The following is a 25,742-nucleotide window of genomic DNA, read 5'->3' as shown; positions in this document are numbered from 1 at the left end:
CCAAGGGTTCCGTGCCCACTGCGGACAGGTTGGGAGCAGAAAACCTTCCCAACATGTCTGTTATGCAACCCTGGATCACACACAGGAGCCCTGATGCATCCCCAGGCCAGGCAGCTGCAGGACAGGGATAATGCATGGGGTGAGCTCAATCTCCTCACCCCCATAACTTCAAGCACGAGGAATGGGAATTCCATCAATATCACCTCAGTACAGGAAGAACGAGATTCTTCCTTCCTCCCCTCGCTTGGAACGAGGCTCAGTTTAAGCCCTGCTGACTGTGAGGAGAGCTTTGCCATAGGATAGGGGTCCCCCCACACTGTGGGACTCAGGGGTACAGGACAGCCTGACTCAGCCTGGCCCAGCAGGGGACAGTGCTGTGACAGCCAGAGTGACACGGGACTGTGACCAAACTGCTGCTGGTGGTGGAGGCTTGTTGCACACAAAACCCCTTAATTTAACAGGTGACAGTGGCCAAACTCAAACTGGGCAGGAAACTTACAGCTTGACCCTCAAAGGAATCAATCTATACAGAAGTACAGATGAGCCCAGAACCACAGAATGATACAAACAGGGCAGGAATAGGGACCAGGCTGGACCTAAGCTCAGAACCTCTCTTTCCCCATGGATCTGGAACAAAGTGCAGCGATAACCCAGCCCTAGGAAAAGTTTCCTGCTGCTCCCCCAGCAGGAACCTTGGCTTGCAGCAGATCCCTTCACAGCCTCCAGAAAGATGCTATTAAATTCAGCTTGTCTGTAATCTATATGCATTTGAAGAAAGCGCTGCTATTGGCATTTCAGGAGGAGGGAAACAAAGCACTTAGCAACAAGGGAGAATTAAAATAAAGCTGCACAAAGTATCAATGCCCAAGACGACTTGAGGAAGAAACAAATAGGCAAGGACCTGCCATCAACGTCACCTTGCACATCTTTAGTAGAGGGGGCATCTCCTTGTGTGAAAAGGGCTATTTGTGCACCAATATCCCCCCACCTCCCCCGTTCCTCCCACCCCACAGCCTGATCACAGATATCGGAGGAATCAGATGCTCATAGCCAAGTTGCGTTTGTTGAAAGGCAAAAAATCTGGGATCTTGCACAAATTTGGGGTAAAGGGGAGACAGGAAGGGAGGGAGACAAGGATGCAGCATCAACAGCAATAAAAGCACTGATTGTGCAGCTGGACTCAGGCAGGAGTTGCCTGAACTTGGTGGATCACCAATTGATTGGCATTGTAAAGAGAAGGGAGGCGGGAAAGAAAACCGGCAGGCAAGGGAAGGGAATCTGGGGCTAGGTTACACACGATCACCAATAAAGATCAATGGGAGAGTAATAATAAACCCGGGGAAGGAGGGAGAGGAGCACTGAGAAGTTACAGGAAGGGAGGAAGGAATCAAACAGGCACTGCTGCTGTGCAGGGGAAGCAAGTGGCATGAAATGGAAAGAGACTTCAATGCAAGATCTTCTTCCAATAGCTTTGCCCTTATTCTTTAGCAATAACAACAAGAGAGCGTCTGTTTGTTACCTCCCGTCCCAGTTACCTACAGATGAGAGCATCATCACCAAAACGTATCATGCAACCACCGATTTTGCAAATGCAGCAACACACAATGGCAGCCCAGGCATTTCTCAGGGCAAGAAACAGATTTTTTTTTTTAATACATCCTCCATTTCGGAGGCACTTTTCTCCCTCTGTGTTGGTGTGTGTGTATGTGTGTGTGCAGGCATTTATTCCCAATCCACCCCTCCCCCAAAGCCAATTTGATCCATCTCTGCTCCAGCAAAGCTGGTACCAATGCACACATCCAGCCCTCGCAGTTCAGCCCCTGGCTCTCTCACACACATACACACACATTGTGCTTTTGCAACCACACGACCCGGTCAGTTTTCCCCCACCACCCCTTCTCCACCCCTACCCACTCGTCAGGGACCATCATCCCCAGCCCCGCACTCACCTATCTGGATATTGTTGGGGAAATTGGCCCCTAACACCGCCCCTAGGAAACTGGTGCAGAAGAAGGCAAAAATGTGCTGCATATTCCCTTTTGCATTGGCGAAAAAGAAGCCCAGTTCCAAGCATAGATTTGATTTTTCCCCCGCTCTGCTCTCTTTAGCTGCCTCTCTCGCCTCCCCTCCGCTGCGCCTTCGGGATGCGCGTCTCCCCCGCTCCGGATCCAGCGCTGAGACTGCCGCTGAGCAGCGCCTGGCAGCAGGATTAACTGAGCCCCGAGAGGAAGAAAGAGAGCCCGCTCCTCATCCACATCCCTCCCCCGCCACACACAACGCACACGCACACGCACACGCCGGGCGCTTCCACCCAGCCCCTGCCCCTGCTGCCAGCTGCAGCTCCACAGCTGGAACCGCATCCCCCCGACCCCGCTCTGCCCCCGGGGCTCCTGCCTCGGGTCTCTAAGGGCAACCCCTACCTGCCCCTAAATCCCAGCTTTCCCCCTCAACTTCTCTTGGCAGGAGCTCAAAGGAACCTGTGAATCAGTAGGTGGCAAACTCCTCTAGAGAAAGAGATGAGACTCTTCTGCCGGGGATCCATCGCTCCCCGAGCTGGGCTCGCACCCCTGGCTCCAGGAGTTGAACCGACCACTCTGGCTTATTAGGATAACAAAGAGGGTCCTGCAAATGTGCCTTGGAAGGAAGGATTTTAGAGCAACAAATGAGAGATCCTGAAGGATTAAGAAAGGAAAACCCCCCATCACCTTTCTCATTGATTTTTCCTGCCCGCTCTTAATGGATAAGGCTTTTCACCACTGCACTTGATGTGGAAGAATCTGAACTCACCAGCACCATCAGAAAGGGCAGTCTTCTGAAATTAGGGGGCTATCATAGTCTGGACCATTTCAGGCAGTTCTAGCAAGGCTGGAGCTTATTTGACCATGGGCAGATTTGCTCAAAAACAAAAAGAAGAGAAAAATAAAGGTAGAACCAATAAAACCCGGCTGCTAGGTACACCTTGTGATTTGGAAATATTTGAATAACTGTGGTGAACACAGAGCCATAGTCACCTCAGAAAGGAGAGAAAATTCATCCATTCCCCCCTGATGTCCCAAACCAGACCAAACCAAACCAAACCAAACCAAACCAAACCAAACCAAACCAAACTGAACACCACTCATGGCAGAAGCCAGAAGCTGAAATCCCATGTCCAGGCCCAGATATTCTGCCCTTGCTGTTTCCAGCCTTGATACACACCAGGGGTCCATAGCAGAGAGGAAACAGAAATAAAGAAACAAAGGAATGTTTGGGGCATAATTAGAAAAGACTCAGATGCCCTGTGTCCTGCTTGGGTGTAGGGTCCCTTGCCCTGGTGCTCTTTCCCCACCTCCAAATGTGTGTGGTTAAACTGGAAGAACACCAAAGAGTGGTGACCAATGTTTAAAGGTCAAGAATTGCTCCTGCACAAGGACCAGTAGGATAGAGGAGCACACTGCAGAGTGGGAAAACTGAAATGGGACACGACCAAACCTGCAAAATCTGCAGCAGCACAGAAATGTCCCCTGTTGGCCACAGCACCCAGGTGTGACATAACTTTATGGTGCAGGGATAACATTATTTTTTACATCCTCAGGCCTTGTTTAATCTCTGCAAATAAAGAGTTTGGGTTTTTTTATATCTTGCTAGACATTTTTATGGATTTCACTGTGACTTCTAGAGTGACAAAATGCTGAAATACCCACATAAATGCCAGAGTCAGTGTGGGGTCTCAGAACTGCACTCTTACAGCTTTGCACCAGAGAAGAGTTGCACTGATGCCTGGAACTTGGTGGTCTCTTACAGGACAGAACGTGGAGTTACACTGCAAAAAACAGAGCCCAGAAGGTTTGCATTTCCTCATGTGAGTGATGAAACATCCTTCCTGGTTGGATTCCTTTTTGCCCCCCAACACTCTTTCCCAGGTGACCAGGCAATGACTCCTGGTGCCAGGTTCACTAGAGAAGAAATTCAGGCACTCAGGCACCAGATAAAGGTGGCAAAGGATGCCCTGACCCTGTCTCACTGCCTGGGTGACCTTCACCCACAGCCACATTCAAGCACAAAAAAATCCCCATCTGCTGTTGATAGGAGCACCTTCCCTAGACTTCCATTTCTCTCCCTGTATAATTTAAGCAATACTGATTTGAGGCTAAAATAACCTGCTGATAGGTTTTATAGGATCTTGTTTTCCATCCAGAATTTAATAGAAACAGCTGCATTTATAATCTGAAGAGAGTCACTGAAGGATAACCAATGCAACAGAAAGATGCCAGCACGTTTTGCAAACTCCCAAACAGCCTATCTGATAACAATAATAGTAGCCATAACAATAAAATATTATAATAGCTTGCAAAAAGCTTGCACAGTCGCATTAATTAATAATGCTGCTTTTGTCTATAAACCTCTCAAAATGCAGGTGGCTTAACAAGGGGAACCTCACCACAGTGTAACAAGATAAGTAGTAATAAGATCATTATTTTAAGAAGGTATTCATTTCCATTTTCCCTACAGATAACAACATTTTATTCGGGGTTTGTTAGCATAAGGAAGTTCAGAATTAACTCTAGGTGCTCTGAAGGTTCTTTAAGTCAACATGAAAGCAGTATAACGTCTGAACTTCTGGGCAAAAAACAAACTGAGTCTTGGGAAATAGATGAAACTCTTCAAGTTCACAGGAGTAGTCACAACAGAAACACAGATCAACCCACCAATCTTCTGAAAAACCACAAATGAATTATCTTGATTCCTGTAAACAACTGAAGGAGATTTTTTTTCTCCTTTCAGATTTCAGAAAACAACAAAAATCATGCAATACAGAATAAAACACAGAGCCATCTTAATCAGGAGAAACTGAAAATATCAGGGATGGAGTTTTGTTGGACCTGTATTCTGTCTCAGAGGGCTCTAAAGACATAGATGGGACAACTGGTGGTCAACAGGAAACATCTGACATGGGATTTTTGTGGGATTAATTCATGCAAATTGTAAAGAATTAGGTAAATACTGGTAAAAAAAAAAAAAGTTGTCAAATTTAAGAAATGTTAAAAAGGCATTTTGAAAGAGTGTAGCTGATTCACTTCAGGTCTTTTCCAGACACGAGAGTAAGAAAATGGCTGTGCCAGAGCTGCTGTTCCCTTTGTGTTCTGCCTGCAGCTGACCTTGCTGTACTGGGCAAGAACCTCTGTTCTCCCCCATTTCTGCTCCAAGGTTTGGCTTGGAGCAAGAGGATTTTGGCTCTGAGGAGGATGTCTGCTGCCCTCCTCTTTGCTGTGCATGGCGTGCTGTTGTCCACACCAGCAGCGTGCTCTGCCCTTGCTATCAGAGCTTTTGCTTCCAGGATGGGAAATCAGTGCTTGTTGCAGGAGATATATTTCTGTACCAGAAGCCTTGAAAAAACAAAGGACTCATTCACATGCAGAAGCCTCCAGCCTTGAAAAATGAGGAAATCAACAGAACTCGGCATCTGTCCGACCTCCCAGCAGAATTATTTCCCCCTGTGCCCACTGTGTTTTACATGATGCTCCTGAATGTCTTTAAAGAGACTACTGAAACAACGATTTCCAAAATTTATTTTATTTTCTAGCTGGACAATCTCTATAGGAGGCTTTTTATAAAGAGCAAAAACATAATTATAGTGATTAATTTAAATAAACTCCAAACAATGCAGAATCTCATGGTTTTTGCAGAGCCTTGGCATAAATGAATGCTGATGGAGTGACAACACATTTCTCTGCTTCCCTTGGTCACCTCAATTTTGTTATTTTGGATAATGTACCACTCAAGGAATGATTGTAGCACAGGCTCTCAGAGGAGAGACTCCAGAATTTGAACATCAGGCACTTGCTTCAATCCTTAAATCTGGAAGGTATTATTTATACTGAAAACCAGTATTTACAAACTCTTTACCCAATAACTTTTGGTAGAATCTCCTTGACAAAAACATCCTCAGCAATGTTTGGTATCAGGTAGGAAAATCTTCCCTCATCCTCAATGATTTAGGTCTGAAGTGTCCACAGATCCTCTCTCCTTTACACAGCAGCTGAAGCTGTCAAAGAAAAAACTTTGACACTGCAGATGCAACTCAGAGAAGTTAAGGGAAAAATAGGATTTCCAGTGTGTACTAAATTGGGAAGATGTGGGACAGGAGCAACTCTTGAGACTCTGAGGAGGATGTCTGCTGCCCTCCTCTTTGCTGTGCATGGCGTGCTGTTGTCCACACCAGCAGCGTGCTCTGCCCTTGCTATCAGAGCTTTTGCTTCCAGGATGGGAAATCAGTGCTTGTTGCAGGAGATATATTTCTGTACCAGAAGCCTTGAAAAAACAAAGGACTCATTCACATGCAGAAGCCTCCAGCCTTGAAAAATGAGGAAATCAACAGAACTCGGCATCTGTCCGACCTCCCAGCAGAATTATTTCCCCCTGTGCCCACTGTGTTTTACATGATGCTCCTGAATGTCTTTAAAGAGACTACTGAAACAACGATTTCCAAAATTTCTTTTATTTTCTAGCTGGACAATCTCTATAGGAGGCTTTTTATAAAGAGCAAAAACATAATTATAGTGATTAATTTAAATAAACTCCAAACAATGCAGAATCTCATGGTTTTTGCAGAGCCTTGGCATAAATGAATGCTGATGGAGTGACAACACATTTCTCTGCTTCCCTTGGTCACCTCAATTTTGTTATTTTGGATAATGTACCACTCAAGGAATGATTGTAGCACAGGCTCTCAGAGGAGAGACTCCAGAATTTGAACATCAGGCACTTGCTTCAATCCTTAAATCTGGAAGGTATTATTTATACTGAAAACCAGTATTTACAAACTCTTTACCCAATAACTTTTGGTAGAATCTCCTTGACAAAAACATCCTCAGCAATGTTTGGTATCAGGTAGGAAAATCTTCCCTCATCCTCAATGATTTAGGTCTGAAGTGTCCACAGATCCTCTCTCCTTTACACAGCAGCTGAAGCTGTCAAAGAAAAAACTTTGACACTGCAGATGCAACTCAGAGAAGTTAAGGGAAAAAATAGGATTTCCAGTGTGTACTAAAATGGGAAGATGTGGGACAGGAGCAACTCTCGAGCTGATGAGAGCGCCAAGCAGGTCCTGACTGATGCCACACATGTGGGGGATGATGTTTTAAGGTCACCAGATATTGTTTAATTATTTACTGATTCCTCCTGATGGGGGAAACCTGATGTGAACAGAAACTGGGGAAAGTCGGCTTTTCCCACAAACTGTACAAAAATGTGCTTCTGTTGTCATGATGATTGGCCTATTACCATATTTATAAGAAATTCTTGCTCGCTCTGGGATAATTAAGTAAGTAAATGGACTGGAAGATAAACCTGTCAATCAGAGTGGCACTGCAAACACTGTGCACCCTTCAGCTGGAAATCCTGAGCAGCAGCTGTGCCTTGGCTGGGAGCAGCCCTGGCCTAGATCAGTCTGGGGAGGGCTGGGGGCTCCAGGGCCACCCAACACAGCTGGATGGGGGGTCCTTGACACAACAGGCCAGGGGCTTTCTTGGAGGCAGTAATGGAATAATCTCCAGATTCAGTCCAAGTTGGATTTGCTACCAATTCAGATCCGCAGCTGTGTTTTCTGAAGTTGTTTGTCCCACCATCCAGCTGACCTGTTGAGGGTGGGTTTGTGTCCAGCAAATGGAGTTGCAGTGCTCAAGCAGGGGCTGTTCTGATAGACAGTGATGCAGCCAGTCCTGCACAATAAATATTGCACAGTAAATATCTCCACAAGCACTCATGAAAACACCTCAAATCTCTCTGTGACGAATCCCAGCTGACCCCTTTACTGACTCCCCGGAAAGGAAACTTTACCATCTGCAACCCCAAACCCACTCTCTTCCTTGTACATGGAAGGCTGCTAGCACACTTTTTTTTCTCCCCTCCTGGTGAATGGTTGATTTATAACTACTTATAGAATCTCTCTGTGCCCTAGTCTCAGTTTACGCTCTTTGCTGAGTCATAAACATAAATCAGAGATGTGGGTGGATCCCTGTTTGTTATTAAAGCACCTTATGTTTCTCTAATCCTCGCCAGAGGAAGCAGAAATTACTGGTAATACATTAAAGTTACAGTAGGTTGTTGGAGAATAAAATATCCCCCCAGATTATTGCCACAGATTGGCTGTCATGTTATTTTGTCATTGAATGGAAGACCAAATAAATTATAAGTATTAAAAAAATATATATCCTAGGAAATTATTGATTGTGAAAAGGCAGACACAGGGGATATAACCTCAATCAGAGATTCTGATTAGCAATAATTCAGTCAAATGTTCATATACATGGTAAAGTTTTCTTTCCCTCAAAATTCCCAAAACATTGTGAATGCTCCAGATGAAGTCAAATAATGATAGAGGTGATTATACAGTTTAATACTGATGTACAAATCAACACTCATTTTTAATCCCTGGCATCAAACCCAAGATGTGCAGAAAACAAACGTGAAATGAGGAAGATAAAAGGATGCTGATTTAGGAAATTTAAAAAAAAATCAACCAAAAACCCCAACAAACCAAAAAGCAGCAGCAGCAGCAATTGCCACAATTCAAACAGCCACACAAAGATTCCATCATTGCCATCTGGCTCCACGGCTCTCAGGCTGCTTTGCTAACACACAAGATAAACAAACATGTGGGCTGAGCTTTAGGGTGGCTGATCCTGGCCTTTCCAATAGTCAAAGGACTCAAAGTTTTGAACTGGAGTGTCTGAGTCAAGAAAAGAAGCATCAATTTCCAGTCCTTGCATCACATCCTACCGGAGCAGGCTGCCAGCTACCAGCTGGGAAGGGGGAAGTGTGTGCACAAAGGAGAAAACTTAAAAAATCACCAGAATTATCAGTGTCATTCTGTTATGAATTTCTGCAATCAATACAGATATTCATGCCACTTCTCTTCATTCTTTAATTTCAACCCCTTCTCTATCTCACAGGGAAATGAGAATTTCAATGTTGGATCAAATCACACAAAATCCCACCCTGAGTGTCTCAGCCTCGCACACAGCAAGGTCTGCAGCACATTTGCAGTCTGTATGTATTAAATGGGTTGGATTTCACAAGGACAGGTAACTGATTGGAACCAGACACTGAAAGTCTGAAAAGTCTGCAGAGAGCTTTGCATATGTGGACCCTGCACAAACAGTCTGAACTCCTTCGAAATACTGTCAGAAGAAAACCTCATTTCAAAACAAAATACCATTATGTAATTTTATGTGAAAAGTTGTCCACATTCTTAAAGGATGTGGATGCAAACAGTTACTGCAGGGGGAAGGGGACACTGGGCAGCAGCTGTTGGTCCCCACAGTGCACTGGGCTGGTGCAGGGACACTGCCTTTTGCACACACTCACCAGCAAGGTCTCCAGCTCAGCCATCACCGTGAAGCTGCTCTGTCTGGACAAAGAGCTGTAAAGCTTACTGAATGCATGAGGATCTGTAGGTTTTCTATCATTTCTCCTCTTCATCCTTTAGACACCACAGGAATAGCAGAAAGCTAAGGATATAATCTGAAAAGATTGTAATTTTTTTTTTTTAATCATCCCATTTTCCAGGCTGGAAGAGAGAAATAAAGAATGCAGGCCCTGTTTTACCAAGTGTTTCTGGTGGTGTCCCATGTCAGGCACTTTCTGTGCTCATCAAGGTTTTTGCTGAGATTCTCTGTACATCACAGGCACAGATCAGTGCTGTGTGACAAACAAAAGGCCAGACTCCCTTTGTACTCCCAACAACTGATCAAGACAGAAAGGACAGCACACAAACACCCTGTCACCTGGCACACCACAAAGTTTGCAACCCGTTGTAGCAACACCTACGGTTAGAGCGAGTGGGAATGAGAAGAGACCAGATCATTAGTGAGAAAGGAAAAGAACAGAGCTGAGGAACTTCAGTCACAAAAAAAAAAAAAAAAGAACAAAGGAGATTTTCAGAAGTATAAAGACACAGTAATTGCTTTAGAAATCTTATACATTTATGTGCGTTTGCTTTGGATGCAGTCTAGGACTATTGGGCAACTGCACTGAGTCATGTTACTGGAGAAACCTGAGCTCCTTGTTAAGCTCTGCAGAAGCACCACAATCAACCTACAGCATCCTGTCACCTTGCCCACAGAAAACTTCAATCATCCTAATCAGCTATTAATGGCCAGTGATGGAAGAAAAAGAACATTTATCCCATCTGAGAGATTGGCAGGGGAATCAATTTGCCAGAGCTCACAGAACCCACAAGAGGGCCAGGACTGAAGCACGCTGTACATCTCTGCCACAGGAACTGCAGGAAAGTCCCCAAGCATGAAAACCTCATGTACTTGTCCCCTGCCCACGTCTCCTAGGAAAGCCCCCAAGAGCTACTGCCATCTGTAGCAGCGTGATGACAAGTGGTACACTGCCTAAAACGACACAGGGAACCACAGACATTTGGAAGTGATTCAGGTGAACATGGTGCTGCTCTGTGAAATGAATAATGTGCCAGAGATGGATTTGTGAGGCTCACTGCTAGCAAGGCTCTGGCTTCTTCTGGACACTGTGCAAACAGCCCTCGTGATGGAAGGGCAGGCTTCAATCTGCTTGGAGCTCACTTTAATTCCAGGGCTGAGGGTAAAAAGAGAGACAGTGTGGAATGCAAAGACCCGGTGACCTAATTCATTAATTACAGGCTTCTTTCTGCTATTTGATGCTGCTTTGCTATGTGCATCTCACGGGCTCTTCCTACATACATCTCTCTTTTCCTCCTTCCTGCCAAGAAAGAGAAGCTATTTAGACTTCCTATCTAGTGTGATGATATCATATTTATTTATAAATGTTCATCCTTGAAATAAAAGGATGGGGATGATGGTGAGTGCTATGCATTTGAATTCCTGGCCCAGGGTTTGTGCTGCAGCCTCAGGAGTTTAGCTGGCCCTTGCTTCCAAGTCCTTCAGATGGTGAGCCACAGGTGCTGGGAGAGCCATCCCTCGCTGGCTGCATCCACAAAGCCATCCTGCCTCCTCCAGCTTTGCAATGGAGCGTTTTCCCCCCAGAGTTGTGATTATGAAATGTCACCGTGGAAACAGTTGGAATATAATATGTGCTTGCTTGCTTTCCCCCACCCTCCCTCCCCTCCCACCAACCTCCTCACTTTCTGAAGTTATGTTTGCTGTGCAAGAAAAACCCTTCTTGTTCCCCTTCTCTCCCCCTACACCTGCAAAGGGGAGTGTGTGCACCTCAGAGTCACCCCCTAAAAAATATCCCTATTCATTAAAAGCTGCTGGTACCTTGCAGCAAAGCAAAACCTACCAAACTCAACTGGCTGTTCCTGCAGCTACCAGGAGTTCCTGCCTTCCTCTGTCAAATAATGACTTCTGTAAAATGGCTTTATAAAGAGGCTTTGAGTCAGTAGGATCCTGCTCTGCTGTTGCTATAACTGTCCCTGCAAGGAAGCCTCTACAGCAAAGCATAATTCCCCATCACACACCTCTGCTGTCCCTTCTGCTCTGCTGTCCTGTTCCTATTAGTGCTATAATGAGCATACAACACACACACACACATCTTGGCTCTCTTTCTTGTGTCCCACCACCCAGAGGCAGGTCTTTAGATGATGAGTTCTTTGTGCTCTGCCTATGTTAATAAAGCACGATTTTCCCCTAATCATGATTTCTTCCACGATTCTCATCAGCATCACAAAAGGTCAGAGCTGTCCACCTGGGAGTGGAAAGGTCAGTTCACTTTGGATCTGACACGTGGTATCTCGTAGCTCCTGGAATATAATCAGCTCACTTCATATTTATTTTGTGCGACTGCAGCACTATAAAAGAGCGGGGGCTGTTCCAGAGAAATCTTCAGTGTCTTGTCAGGAATGTGCAAGCAACCCCAAGGGAAAATATGAACTCAAGAGAGCGGTACTGAACAGACCTGGCAGAGAATGCTGGTTTGGTTCTCAGGAATCACACTGGGGATTTAGATACCCATTGGTATTTGTTAGTTTTTATTTAGATGCCCACTGGTATTTGTTAATTTTAATTAATGGGAATTGCACATAAAAATCCCCCAGGCAGTTTTGATAATTTCAGGCAACAGGGCTTTGAGGACTGCAGAGATGGACTCACTTGGAGGAAACCTGTCCCATGCACCAGTTACGAAAAAAGCTCCAAAGACACTCTGCACAGTCAGGTGTATGGTTACAACGAGACCATGGGGAGAAATCCATAATTTTCCTAATTCAGGAGAATGAGCTTCCACTGTGATGTTCATGCACACAAGGTTTCCCCAGGGGCTTCACAGCCATGCTTGCAGTGCCAGCCAGGTGACACTCCCAGGGGTGGGGACACAAAAAGTGGCTTCTGCCCTGGGAAGCCAGGCAGGAGCTCCCCTCGCTGCTGGCTTGGCTTGCCCTTAAGGACAGCAGGGGACATGCCTGGATGGCTTCACCAGCTGGAGTTTATGACCTTGCTACCTCCTACGGGGCCCTTCAGTAACTGTGGAAGGTTCCTGGTGGCAGTGGCAGACCCACGAGTCCTCTGAGGATGATACTTTTCAGTACAAAGCACAACAACTATTTTTCCCCCTATGGCAGTGATTTTTCAGCAGCATGGAGATGAGGATGCACCCTGTGATCACAAAGCAGGTGTCTCCTGGTCCTCATGCAAGACACAGCCTTCACATGAAGAGGATTGCAGTCACTGCTGTCCCCAGCACTGTCTCACCACAGCCCCATGCCCAGAGCAATGCAAGCTGGTCTGACAGCCCTTCACCATGAGATCAGCTCAAGGAAAAGGAAAAAAAAAATAAAAAAAAGGTCTTTTGGGTGGTCTATACCTGAATCTGCAATCTGCACACATTTCTTCTGCTGCTTTATTCCTTTAAGGATGATCCGGGAGCAGGCAAAGGAAATCCCTGAGACGAGCTAATGGACACCCCTCCTACGCTGGTCTCCAAATCAGCAATTCAAATTGGCAGCGTCTCTCATCAGAATTGTTAATTCTGCACCGAGCGACAGCCTCCCGTAACTCCCCGGCTCACCAGGTGGAGGAGAATCACACAGGCTCTCGATTTAAACACTGCTTCTATTTCTGACGTGCTTTCAATTACCTGCCAAAGTAGCCGGATCTCTCACACCCCCTCACCCTTCCCACTGCTCCCCGTGCTGACACCAGCCCTGTGCAGCTTTCACTTTTCACCCAGCACCTTTCACACGGGGAGGTGCCTTTCCCCAAGGCAGCTCCAGGAGATGAGCACCTGGCCAAGATCCAGCTGTGCTCAAAGCCTTGGCAGCAACAGGGATGGAAATGGAGCCCCCACACTCAAGGCCAAATGCCAACCTGCTGCCACCACAAGGGCACCCAGCGTGTGCAGGTGGAGACAACCACTCGAGTCCTTCCTCTTGGCTCTTCTGAGCCTGGGGCTGCAGCTGCCATGGGAAGAGCCAGAGTGCAAAGGTTCCCTGCAGTGAACAGTGCTCACCCCCTCACCTGCTGCTACAGAGTCCCTGAAGGTTTCCAAGTAAGCCATTCTCCCACAAAGCCATTTCCCCACAAAATATTTTACATGTGCCCAGTGCCCCTTTTGGAGATGAATTCAGGACATTTGCTATTTTAACCCTGATTAAATTCAGATTTTTCTCTTTAACCGACTATGATGGATTGCTGTTCCCCCTTTCTAGACCATTCTCATGCAAAATCAAAGCAGAGTAGGTGATGAGGGAAGCTGGCCCATTCCTACCTGGGCACCAGGTAATTATCAGGATTTCAGACAAGCCTGTAACCTCAGACAAGGTGAGGTAGGAGTGGGAGGCTCAGCTATGGCACTGCTGCCATCTCCTGATTTTACACTCACACCTAAGCCTGTCCATCAAAACAGGGCACCCCACTTGTTCCCCTCCACTTCCACCCACAGTTTTCCTACTTCAAGAGGTGACTCAGGATATGGTATTAGAGTGTATTCACTGGCTAACCTCACTACTTCAGACTTCAACTTCCAGAAAATACTCTTTTGTATGTTGTTCCCCCCTGTTCATTTATGATTTTCCCCCTCAGATTATGAACAGGAACACCTTGCAGAGCACAGAGAGTCCTGGGTTTGGTACAGATATCTGCATCCAAACAATTTGAGAGTCCACAGTAAAAGCAGAGAAAGCACTTCAGACAGTCATTTGCACAAGGCCATGTACCAGCTCAGTGTGGAAAGGCACAAATCTGCTTGTCTCCAACCTACAGTGCTGTCTTTTGCTCACAAGGGTCCTTTAAAACCACTTCAGCATACAATAAACAAACAAAAAGTGTAATATCTTATGAGTCTCCATTTGCACTGTGAGTGGGGGTAAAGTGCTGCAAGACCTAGGACATGGCTTTTCATATAGTTAGTAAAAGAATAAGGATGTCTTTGACAGCAAATTACAACCTTTCACTGAAAAATCCTCTCAGAAAATTGGTGTTTTCTGCCTGTCTCCATTTCACAGAAATTAATTTTTTTCCTAGTGTTTCCTTTTCTGTAGGAAAGTTTTGGAAATCTGAAAACCCTCTGGCTAAAAATCTTTAAAAAAGAAGGATGGGGAGGGGTTCAGACAAAAATATTTCATTTGCCATTTTTGAGTGAAAAGTGAACAGCTTCTGCAGCACGTCTACCACATGATCTTGCAGGCAGATTTGAGGTTCTCCATGATATGCACAAACAGAACTGACATTATGGAGATCAGCACCAGTGTTTTCTCCTTCATGAGGCTTTGCTTAGTGCAATGCTGTGGATTGCAACTTAAAAATGAAGTCTGTGCTGAAATAAAAAAAAAAATTTCTTGGTCCCAAAATCCACAGGAACAAGGCTTTTAATCAAACCACAAAGGGAAAGAATGGTTTAGGCAGAAATGTGCAAGGCTAGATACATTTAGGGTTGGGCATTACCTTGAAGGCATTTTTAAGAGTGGTAGGAGTGTGATCACACCATTCCCATCCCTCCTCCCGTGACTGAAATCCATCCCAAGGGATTCCCACTCTGTGGTGAGCTGGGTGGTCAGGCTGCTCCCCACCATCCCCACCACACACAGAGCACAGCAGCCTTTGTGGGGTGCAAGAAGCAGCATCCAAGTAGTCCTGTAACCATGACAACGTTCAGAATCAAAAATACACACATTTCAACTCCTTGTAGTAAAAAGGAAATATCAATAAAGGATGGAAGCCACTTTCTGCACATTTCTGTGTTCCTTACAAGAAAGTCTTTGGGAATATCCTGGCTCTTTGGTATATGAAAATAAAGGAGGCAGAGTCCACATCCAGTACTGACTGCTTCAGGGTTGGTTACTCCTGTTTTTTCTAGTTTAAATAAGGTATCTGAATTTCTTTAGCTCCTTTGCATTTTAATGTTCATCTTAAAGCCTCCAATAGAAAAAGGGGAAAAAACAACCTTTCTTTGCACCCCCTGCTTCCTGCTAAAGTGAAACACTCTGTGTGAGGAGTGACAGTCATTTTCCTGAGCACACAATGCCTGTGATTTGAATGTCAGCCCTGCAAGCATGATTCCATGCAGGGATTCACTTTTTACATTCCCCAGCTGCAGAAGAAGTTGTACAGTTCCATCAGTTTGCCATGCTGATGCTAATAAACCCCTCCAAGTTGCTATGGCAACGAGGCTAATTAGAAATGGGCTAATGTTGGGGTTGATCTGTTCAAATTTCCCTAGTCTAGGCTGCAATGAGATGGTTAAAGGGTTAAAGGACTTGGAACTTCCAGCTTTAGGGAAAATATGAAAGAGAAGGGTCAGCTGCTGCTCCTTGCTAAATAGGACCTGAATATTTGAGTATTTACACCAAATGTGCTGGCAGGGACTCTGGCTGGAGTGCAGGAGTGCCAGAAGGGAGCTCTCCAGCCTGGGAGCTGATCCCAGCTCAGTTACCTGAGCAGAGCCAAAGCTCAGCCAGCAGTCAGGGATGCCCAGCATCAGCTTCGTTTGCAAGGTCTGCAAATCACTGAGGAATAAAAACATCCTTTTCCTCCTGCTACCCATCCTCAGAACAGCGAAAGGGATCCTCCCTGAGCAACTCCACAGGGAGATACTTGTGAGAGGGGAAAAAAAGCACAGGACTTCACTCAAATGCCTGCCAGCCTGGGAGGGTTTAGGAGGGGCTTTCCAAGAGCTCTGTCAGAGGGTTTTGTTGAGTGTTCCTGCTCTGTCTTTTCCAGCAGGAGCATCACATGGCACTGAAGGAAATGGCAGAGTTATCAGGGCCTCTCCTCATCATTGCTGGCTCTGCATTTGTCAGGATCAGGAGAGCAGACAAGGGTGAAATGGGTGGAGAACAGAGCTGATCACTCCAAAGATGCCTTCAATGAACTTGTCCTGAACGAGGCTGACACAAAGTGAAAAGATTGGGAAAAAATGTTTGAACAGCCAACACGTTCTGTGAGTCTCTGCAGGTCTGATCCTCCAGCTGGGCTTTGCCAAGACCAGCACTCTAGGCTAGACTAGCACTAGGCTGAGCCTCCAGCTTTGTGCAGGACCATGGCATGACCACGGGCAGGACCTGGTGCTCACGTTGCCAAGTCACAAAACATTAAGACTTTTTATCAGCATTGCGTAAGGATTTTTATTAAAGATAAATTCAGAACTGGTGGTGGCTGGAGCTAAATAAATAGAGACTTTGCACCTATTACTCCTATTCTTGTCAGGCTTTTAGACAAGATTCAGATTGTAGTACTGCCAGTTCTGCACTGCTCTTTTGAAAAACTACAGAATGTGCTGAGGTCTGATTTCCTTTTAAAACATATTTTAGAGAAGGAAAACAGTGAAATTACAGCTCATGTTTCCTATAAAGGCACTGAAACTTTAGGTAAGAGAAAGAAAATGCATAGGTTTTAACTGTTTCCTTTGAAAGGCAGAGATTGTTGTTTTATAATAGAATCTCTTTCTTCATAAGAAGAGCTATTATTGCTATAAATGCCAGCAGACTTTCAGAGGGGTGGTAGCAAATGCATCAATATATACATTTAAGTCCTGTTCTACCTCCCAACAGGGTCCATGCCAGGTTTGCACCTGATGGAAGAAGCACAAGTCTTTCTACAAGGATGTGCAGACATGCACCCTTCACAGAGGTGCTGTTGTGTCTGAGCTGGTTCATCTACAGAGAGTTCAACAAATTCATCTTTTCTGACCAAAGAGAGGAACAATGAGGAGAGAGTTCCAGCATGTTAAACCTGCAATGAAGAGAGATGGCTATTCCATAGTTCAGGAAGGAATTAACAAGCTCATGTCCAGACTAAAATTGCAAGTAGAATTTGCAGTGCAGGCACTGAATGGGGCTCAGGTGTGAGAGGACAGCTGATCACAGGCAGCCAAGCAGAAACACACCTGAAGGTGCCACCAGCCCTCAGCCAGAGCATGGCCATCAACTTCATCTGTTGCAATGTGGAATGAAATGGATTCACCCACAGCACTGCTGAAGAAGGGCCAGAAGTGAGCAGACAGTCATTTTTTGTAGCTGAGCTGGAGGCACTGCAGATTCTTGAAGTGCTGTAACCTCAGTGCTTGGCAGCACAAGCACCCAATGAGAGAGCTAGAACTTTCCTTTCTATGAGGCTCCATAGCACCTCAGTCAGGTCACTCTTCTTCCTTCCTTTCCCACTCTTTTCATAATTTTATAATGAAATAGGAGCAGTAACCATCTCCTGAAAAGTGCTCTACAAACCCTAGCAACCTGGGGCCTCTAGGTGCTACTGTAATACAAATAATAAATAAAGGTCCCGAGTTTCTTGGTGACACAGAAGCTTGAAACAGTGAGTCCAAACTAATTTTCCCCATTTCAGAAATGTTTTCCTTGAAGTATGGCTCTGTCCTCTTTCTCCAGCAGTATCCAGTGCACTCCCAGGCAGAGGGAGAAGCCAGGCAGGCGAGACCTCTCCCAGCCATGAGTGAGCAGCAAGATGTGTGCTGCTGCAGCTGGCAAACATCGAGAAAAATGATTAAAAATCCAATGTCCCAAGCCATGCATGTTACCGAATATCCTTTAGGGCTTATTGTTCCAGCCAGCCCTGCTGTGACTGGATCTTTGGGATGTTAGATTCTCATTGTGATGCCTTTTCCTGCTCTTAAAAAAATTGAACCAGACACAGGGATAAGAGGTTTTTACCTTGCCATTTAAAGAAGGATCTTTATGGTGCACCACTTTTCCAAGGTGGCATGCACCCTGATGCACACAGAAGACAGATTCCATGTGCAATGTATAGACCTTACAAATTAGCATATCTAACAAGGATCCCCCAATGGGAGGCCTGGATGAATGGTGTGATATTCCCCCATCTGTGGAATTCCCCCCTGGATGGGCCAAATCTCCAGTTTACAGGATATGTTCTAGAGAGAACCTTAGTTTCCCAAGATAGTTCAGGGGTTTTATGGTCTTCTATGAGGCATTTAGGATGTTTGGTCTCCGGGCCTAACAGGATACCAGGACTATGCTGTTATCAGACTTAAGGAATTACAAGGATGCATGCTAAGAATATTGAGGATACACAAAAGTTATAGAAAAGGTATATAAAAGAAAAAAAAGCAAAAAATCATCTTGGCCTCAATTGAGAGGCAGCAGCATCTGCAGAAATTGTGAGGTCTTAAAGCTGCAGCTCAGCTCTGACAGGAGCCTTTGCCCTGTGCAGCCTTCCTACACACCTGCTGAAGCTGGGCAGGTCACTGGGAGTAGGATTTGTGCCGGACCTGTGAACTGCTGGTTCTTGCCATGGTGAGCCCCAGAGAGAGGCCACAGGGTGTGGGTGAGCACTGCACACAGGAGCAGAGCAGCAAACCTGAAATGTGGCTCCTGAATAGGAAATTCCTGAGCTCAAGCACTGCCTTACCTTGTGGTGCCTCCTCCATCTCCCCCATTTGTGTCCAGGCAGGAGGAGAGGCTTCTGTTCCACTTCAGGCAGACCACTGAGGTGGCTAAATCAGGGAATCAATCCCTTTCCACTGCACAGAAAAAGCAAAGGACAAATCCAAGCTGTGGTCCAGACTGCCACAGCTCAAGTGTGATGCACAGTCTCAGGAAATGCAAATATGTCCTTCCCTGCAGAAGAGAAAATTACAGGCAGACCCAACTCCTTCAGTATTTCTGAAGGCAGGGTTTTGGCTGCAGGCAGCAGCCCTGACTCCTTTCTGCATCCAAGAGGAACAGGAGGGTAATAAAAAATTCTCCTCCTTGTTGCCCTGAAGCATCCAAGGGTGGTGAGGAATGCAGAGCAGCTCAGACGTGGAGCAGCCTCCAGCACACTCCTGCCCTGCTGGACAAACAGGCCACAGAAGGGACAACCTGCTGCCACCAAGTGCTGTTTTCAGTCAGGGGCACTTCCCTGGTAAGAAAACCTCTAGATACTCCCTTTGTGCAAAATAAAATGTGAAGAAAGATGAATTTAAAGCATAAAAAAATATTTTACTGTTAATAGTCTTAGCCTTTTTTCAGGCTTAGGGGAAACTCCATCTCTGTAGTTATCTATGACTCAAGGGTTAAGAAAAATTTATCATAATCACATTATATAATGTGATTTAAAATAGCCCTTCATTTTCTCCTCCTCTCAACAGGTTACTTTGTTTCCTTCCTGGCAGGTACAGATTGCATGTGAAATGGAAAGCAGAATTTCTTAAAATAAAAATAATAATGGAAAGAGTTGCCAGCCCTAAGCCACAGCGCTTGGAGCAGGGTGCCTGTGCCAGGCTGGGCTCTCCCAGGGCCTCCTTCAGCTGCTGTGCCACCTGATGAGTGTGAGAGATCAATGTCCCCTGCCCAGAGACAGAGTGAGCATCGAGACCCTCATTTAGAAATGTCAGTGTCTGCTGCTCCTGCATTGTGTCCCCTCACCTTTGATGGGTGCAGAAGAAGCTCAGGAGTCATGGGACAAAGGGCTGGTACTGGGGACAAGCAGCAGCACCTAAAGAACTGGAGAATCTGACCTGTTATTTCTAAAGGAAATCACAAGGAGACATCCCCAAGCCAAGACTTCACCTCCCCCTGACTCCAGGATGTGGCTTTTCTCCTTCTGAGTGAGATGGGAGGTCCTGGGGGCAGTTTTGCTGCCTGCAGTGCCTTGCACAGCACCTCAGAGCCTTGCATGCTGTGCCCTGCAGAGCAAACCACATCCCAGGCACCAGCAAGGAACACATTTTCACCCAGCAACTCCTGCACTACCACACAATGCCTGGCACTAGAACTGATTTTTGGAAAGGCACCCAGTATTTACCAAGAGATTACTGCTGGTGCAAACTGATTTGCTGTCTGTCTGTGCTTGCACCAGGCATATGGATATCAATATTCAGCCACAGGAGCTTCAGGAGCCAGCTCTGGCAGGCAAGACAAGAATTAAATGACAGGCTCTTCCACCTCAGCCCAACTGCAAGGGACATGGGAATACTGGCACGCAGAAGCTTGTTTTCAGAAAGCCAGAGCACAAATGACTGAAAAAGACTTTGACACACTGCTTTCCTAATGCTTTTGGTCGGGCATGTTTTAAAAACTTGGCTCAGGGCTCCAAGCTCTCTTTCTCTCTCTCTCTGTCTGCCACTGGAATCAACAATTATAATCTCTCATGAGTCTGTTGCTATTAAAGATTAAAAAGGTTGATTTTGAAATCTATGGATTTCTTAAGGGAACTGAGAGCAGAGACTGTGCTGCACTCCAGGTCGTTGCTGCCTGGGCTCCGTGCTGGACTGAGGGGATTCCTGCCCTGTGCAGGGCAGAGTGAGACACAGGAACAGAAACCTCTCACAGCCTGGCCATCCCTGCTGAGCTGCACTCGGTCCTGCCCTTTCCTGCTGGTGTTCTTGACACAAAGCCAGCCCCATCAGGTGTTTTTGTAGGAGGGAGATTCCCCTGGCAGGGTTCCTTGTCTGCCATCAGCCACCACGTCAATTGGGGCACTGGGTCAAAACTCACAAACTTGGCCCACGTGGAATAAAAGCTCCTTGGCCTGTCATCTGATTCTCTCCCTCTTACTGCTATGTTTGCCTTTGGGAAATCCACAGTGAGGCTCAGAAGTCTATTAAGACAAGCTATAACTACTGGATATAATGTTGGCTTTGACTAATAAATTCATTATTTGTGTGTTTTTAGGGGGTGTGATGACATAACCTAGCCCAGGATTGTAGTTTTTTATAATCTCCTGTTAAACAAACAAAGACATCAAACAAAGGCTTTTTCTTCCCTGAAATTCCCTCTTTGCCTAATAATATGTCCCATCATCCAAAATTTATTTTGCACTCCTTGCAGCATAATGGGTCCATTTGGTGTAATGCTGCATTAGCTAACAGTCATTTATGCCAACTTGTTACCCATTAGATGCCAAGAAAATCTTTCAGCTGGTGTAAATATCACCCTGAAACATCAATCCCCATCTCAGCATCTTGGGGTTTTTTTTCCCCTCTTCATGCCATGGATGGGCAATGATGGAAGTGGATGATCCAGAGGTTTCTGGAAGGAAGGATCCTGACATGTCCCTGAAGTGCATCCCTTGCCCTTCATGGGAAACTTCATTCCTTCAGAGGGGAGGGGACATGGTACCATCTAAAACCTTCTGTGCTGAGAGTTGCTGCTGCAACTTTGCACCTGCTCTGGCTCAGAGAACATTTTCAGGACTTGAAATTAAAGTAGACTTTATTTTCTAATTTATTTTTGCTTCCACTCCCAATATTATACATATTCTTTTCATCCCTTCTTGCATAGCCCCATCTGCAGCAATAATGAACACAAGCAATGTTTCAGGACTTTTAACAGTCCAAGCATATTTGTGACACTGATTTTAACCCACAGGACTTTAACAAGTGGAGCACTCTTAATCCACAGGCCTTACAAGAAAAAGACCAGCAAAAATGGAAGAATTCAGATTTTGCAAATGGAAAATATGAGGTGATGGAAGGTGGGCTTCTATGCCTATGCCAATTTTAAGAGTATAATGCTAAAGAGATTTAATAAACCTCACAACTCTTCCAAGAGACTTATGAATACTTGGAAATGTAGTTTACACTGACTTTTAATATATTTTCTTTCTCCTAAGCTCTGAAGGAACAACCTAAAAATACCCAGAGCCTTTTAATGTACTTTCTCTATAAATTAACTATGGTTACATGAAAAAAATTATTTGTGACATAAGAATGGAGTCACTGCCACAGGAAAAGATTGCATTAGACATCATCTTTAAACCGAGGTCTGAAAGACCTAGCTGAAACAGAAAGGACAAAGAAAGGAAGAGAAAAGCTTTCAAAGCAGATGTTTGCTTTGAAATCTCATGTTGATCTTCAAATTACCCCACTTTCACTGAGGAAACTGTGGAGGATTTGAGTGTGCTTTGCTCAAATTCTGCCAGAACTTGCGTGGTACTGACAAGTCCTGTGAGGAATGAAGCAGCCTCATCTTTTGTGTTAGAGCACTGAGGAGGAGTCTGGGCACCCTGCACCATTCCTGGGGTACTCAGCCCCAGGCAGCAGTGTGTGCTGTGTTCACACCACCCAGCCTGGCTCTGGCAGTTCCTGCTCTGCTCTGCCAGCTCTGCTTGGTAAGGCTGCTCATCAGGGCACCAACAAACAACTGCCCTGACCCAGTCTCAGTGGTTCTACAGGGATTCTCCAAGGAAAAGTCAGCTTTTTCTATGACCCAGGTGATATAAGTCAATGGCATCCCAAACTCACTATCAGTTTACTACTTGTTTGCCAGAAGGAAAATAATTTCTTTTTTTTTAAACCATCAACTAAACAGTCTTTAATTTTTAAACCACAGATTTGTATGGCTTGCTACTGGGAAGTTGGAAGGCTTGAATTTCAAGATTAGACACAGTAACACTGCATGCACCAGTGCTTTGCAATAATGCTTCATGAGGATTCCCTTGGACTTTATATCATTGATTAAATAGTAATTGATTTTAAAAGCATATTAAATGAGGACTTAGGAACAAATGAAAAGCAATGTAATTTATGGAAAATCGTTGCACAGCTGCTATGTCACAACTATTTTTCTACGATCAATTATTTTAAGATGTAATACCTGAATACAATGACTCCAGAACTGTTAATTTCAGACTGCTGTCATTTAGACCATGGAAAACTCATTATTATAAGCATGAATCTTCTGCTCGGTGCTGCAGGATTTTGCTGGTTTGTTGTTTACCGCTGGTGAGGGAATAGGTTGCTGTAGAGGTTGATTAGGAACAGTGGATCCTGGCTCCCATGTTATGACTCACAAAAATTGTCAAACCAAGTCCACTGCAGTGGGAAGGCTGCTGACTGCAGCTGCTCTTGTCAGGTCCTGGATAGAAATCATTAAAAATCCCACCCTTCTGTTGCTACTCAGGCTCTCAAGTGCCTTCAATTCATTTTGGCCTCCTCTGCAGCGAGAGAGGGAGAAAGATGAATGAGCAGAGAAAGACAAACCTCTTCCACAACAATGTTTGGCTACAAGAGAGTTAAGAGGGCAAATTGGGCTGGTTCTGCTGAAAAGCAGGAGCAAAAAGCCAACTGTGCCCTCTTGGGTAGAGCCAAGGTCAGAACTGACACAGTGAGGCTGAGATCTGTCACACAGGGGAAACCAAAGAGTAGAAATTTCCCTGACATGGGAGCAAACAGGCGACAAAAATAGACAAATCAAGGACATTGCATGGAAAGTAGGAGATTTAAGTAAAGATAACACAAAGTGTGAATAGAAATTGTCCCATGGTGATTAAGGAAAGCTGAATGTGGAGACAAGGCCTTGAACTTGGCTTGAGCTCAAGTAAATGTCTCTGAGAGCAGTAGATGAGAACCTCTTGTGCCAGAAGAGTGATACAACTGCTTTATAAAATCACAGGCCTTGGAGCATGGGCATCCCAGAAGCCTGTCAAGGGAATTTGCTTCTGTATATTGCCTATACAGAAACAAAGGATGAAAACAGGTTTTGCCACCAACAGGCCTGCTAATGTAATCTCAGCAACATTCCAGCTCCAAAACAAACTCCAAAGGAAAGTGTTCTTACAGTCACAGGCTTAATTAGAAAATGGATAAGCAATGTGGATTTAACAAGGGTATCTCACACCAACCCAAGGTGACACACTTCACCATTTCCCCAATACCAATTTCAGGTATTCCACTCCTCAGAAGAGGAGAAAAAGGCTGATGTACAACTTCTCTGGACTTTGAGAAGTTAAAATAAAGTCAGACACCTACAGGGTTTAAGATTTGCCTTTTAATGCTTCCAGAATGCAAAGCTGCCTGCTGTACTGCAGAAACCTGTCAAATACTGATTTTCACTGCATGTGTATCTATTTCTATGATAGATAACCCTGAAAATATGGGGAGGAGAGAAGGTGCTCTGCTACTGGGCAATGTGGTTTGGATCCATGCATTTGAAATGTATTCACTTTATCAGACCTTCTTCTTGAACAGGTCAATGCTTTCTTTATCAGGGATTTATTTGGACAGGACTTTGATACATTTCTCAGACTTTTTCAACCGGTAAACCAAAATCCTTTACTTTTAATGGATTAGCCTCTTCCACTATCCTGCTTTTCTGGGAGTGTTTTTGTGTTTATTGATTTTCCTGGTGTTTTCCTTGGTTTGGTTTTATATGGTGGTTTATATGACAGCTGGGCTGGACCTTCTGTCCACCCCTCAGGAGCTTTTTGCCAGCCTGGCTGAGAACAATCCCTCTCCCACTGCAGGGGGGACAGGCCACCAGATGGGCACATCCTCACCAAGATCTGTGATTTTCCAGCAGTGGCTGTTCTGATTTACCTCACGTTTATAAAAGGCCTTTCCCCACACAAAACTTCATTTTAACAACCTGGTAGTGGTAAAATTCCAGGGAAAATTGGTGGGAATTGCAAGAACCATCTGATTTCAGCAGGAGGTCAGCATGTACCCAGGCATTCACTGGCTCTACCCCACTGCACCTTCCTTGTGTTCTGAGAACTTTGGACCAAATGGTTACATGAACAAGTGCAGCAAATGCTCATATCAGGGCCTGACACTGAGCAGGGCAGTGTTTACCTGCAATAGATGGCAAAAGGGCATCAGCTTTTTCAAGCCATCATCTGTTAATGACAACTTCTCCACTGATTATTGCATAGCACACATTGGGATGGCTGCAGTGAGCATCACACAAGGAATCTCATCTCAAAATTGGCTTGACTTTGGTTTAGTGAAAATTAGTACTGAGTGCCGCTGGAAATTATTTTTCAGGTACTATCAGAGGGTGCTCATGAAATTGGTGCCATCCACAGCTACCACAAAAATGGCAAACTCAAGATAAAGCCAAATTTGGTCTCTAATCCAAATGAGCCTTCCTCCTTTGTGGTTACTGCATTTCCCTGATCTCTTAGTAAAACCCTACTTTGCCTTGTAAGCTGAGAAGTGAAATTTTACCATATCTGAGCATTACCATATCCCACAGCTTCTAGAGGAAGATTAAATGCTGAATACCATCCATCTGAACTTAGCCTACAGCTATTTGCATGATCACATAGCAGCCATGGTGCAAATTCCTGGAGAGGAACTACAATGTGCAGCTCTAGATTTGGGCTATCACAGGGGCTCTGATCTGAAATCCCAGCTTATCCCCTAATCTATTATTTCAGTGTTCATGAAGATACATTCACACTATCTTTCATCTAAAATAGGCTAAGATTTTCTACGAAATAATGTGTGCATTAGAGAAATATGATTACTTAAAGTACAACTAATAGTCACCATTTCTTCACACCATTTAATGATGCTGAGCAGCTTTACATGAGGCTGATGGACACAAGTTACCACTTTACTTTCAAACACATAATGGAAAGTTTGAC

The 25,742-nt window shown here is 45.0% G+C and overlaps 1 protein-coding gene across 5 annotated transcripts in view; it reads right to left on the bottom strand.

The window, feature by feature from the left end:
- GRIA1 (glutamate ionotropic receptor AMPA type subunit 1) overlaps nt 1-2,253 on the bottom strand; it is a 120,678-nt gene extending 118,425 nt beyond the window's left edge. For 3 of the 5 annotated variants that reach the window (XR_005626690.1, XM_039701327.1, XM_039701328.1), the window contains exon 1: nt 1,950-2,253. Coding sequence is in view for 4 of the 5 variants with exons in the window: in XM_039701327.1 (XP_039557261.1) it covers nt 1,950-2,031 (82 nt within the window). In the remaining variant the exon portion in view is untranslated. The remainder of the gene's footprint in view (nt 1-1,949) is intronic. The other 2 variants (XM_039701330.1, XM_039701326.1) reach the window with 1 other exon arrangement.
- Nucleotides 2,254-25,742: the final 23,489 nt, after the last annotated feature.

The sequence above is a fragment of the Passer montanus genome, unplaced genomic scaffold (assembly GCF_014805655.1).
Source record: "Passer montanus isolate IOZ18808 unplaced genomic scaffold, ASM1480565v1 scaffold15, whole genome shotgun sequence".
NCBI classification, from domain to species: Eukaryota; Metazoa; Chordata; class Aves; order Passeriformes; family Passeridae; genus Passer; species Passer montanus.
Note: the sequence above shows the minus strand (reverse complement) of the source record. Positions and strands in the feature narration are given on the sequence as shown.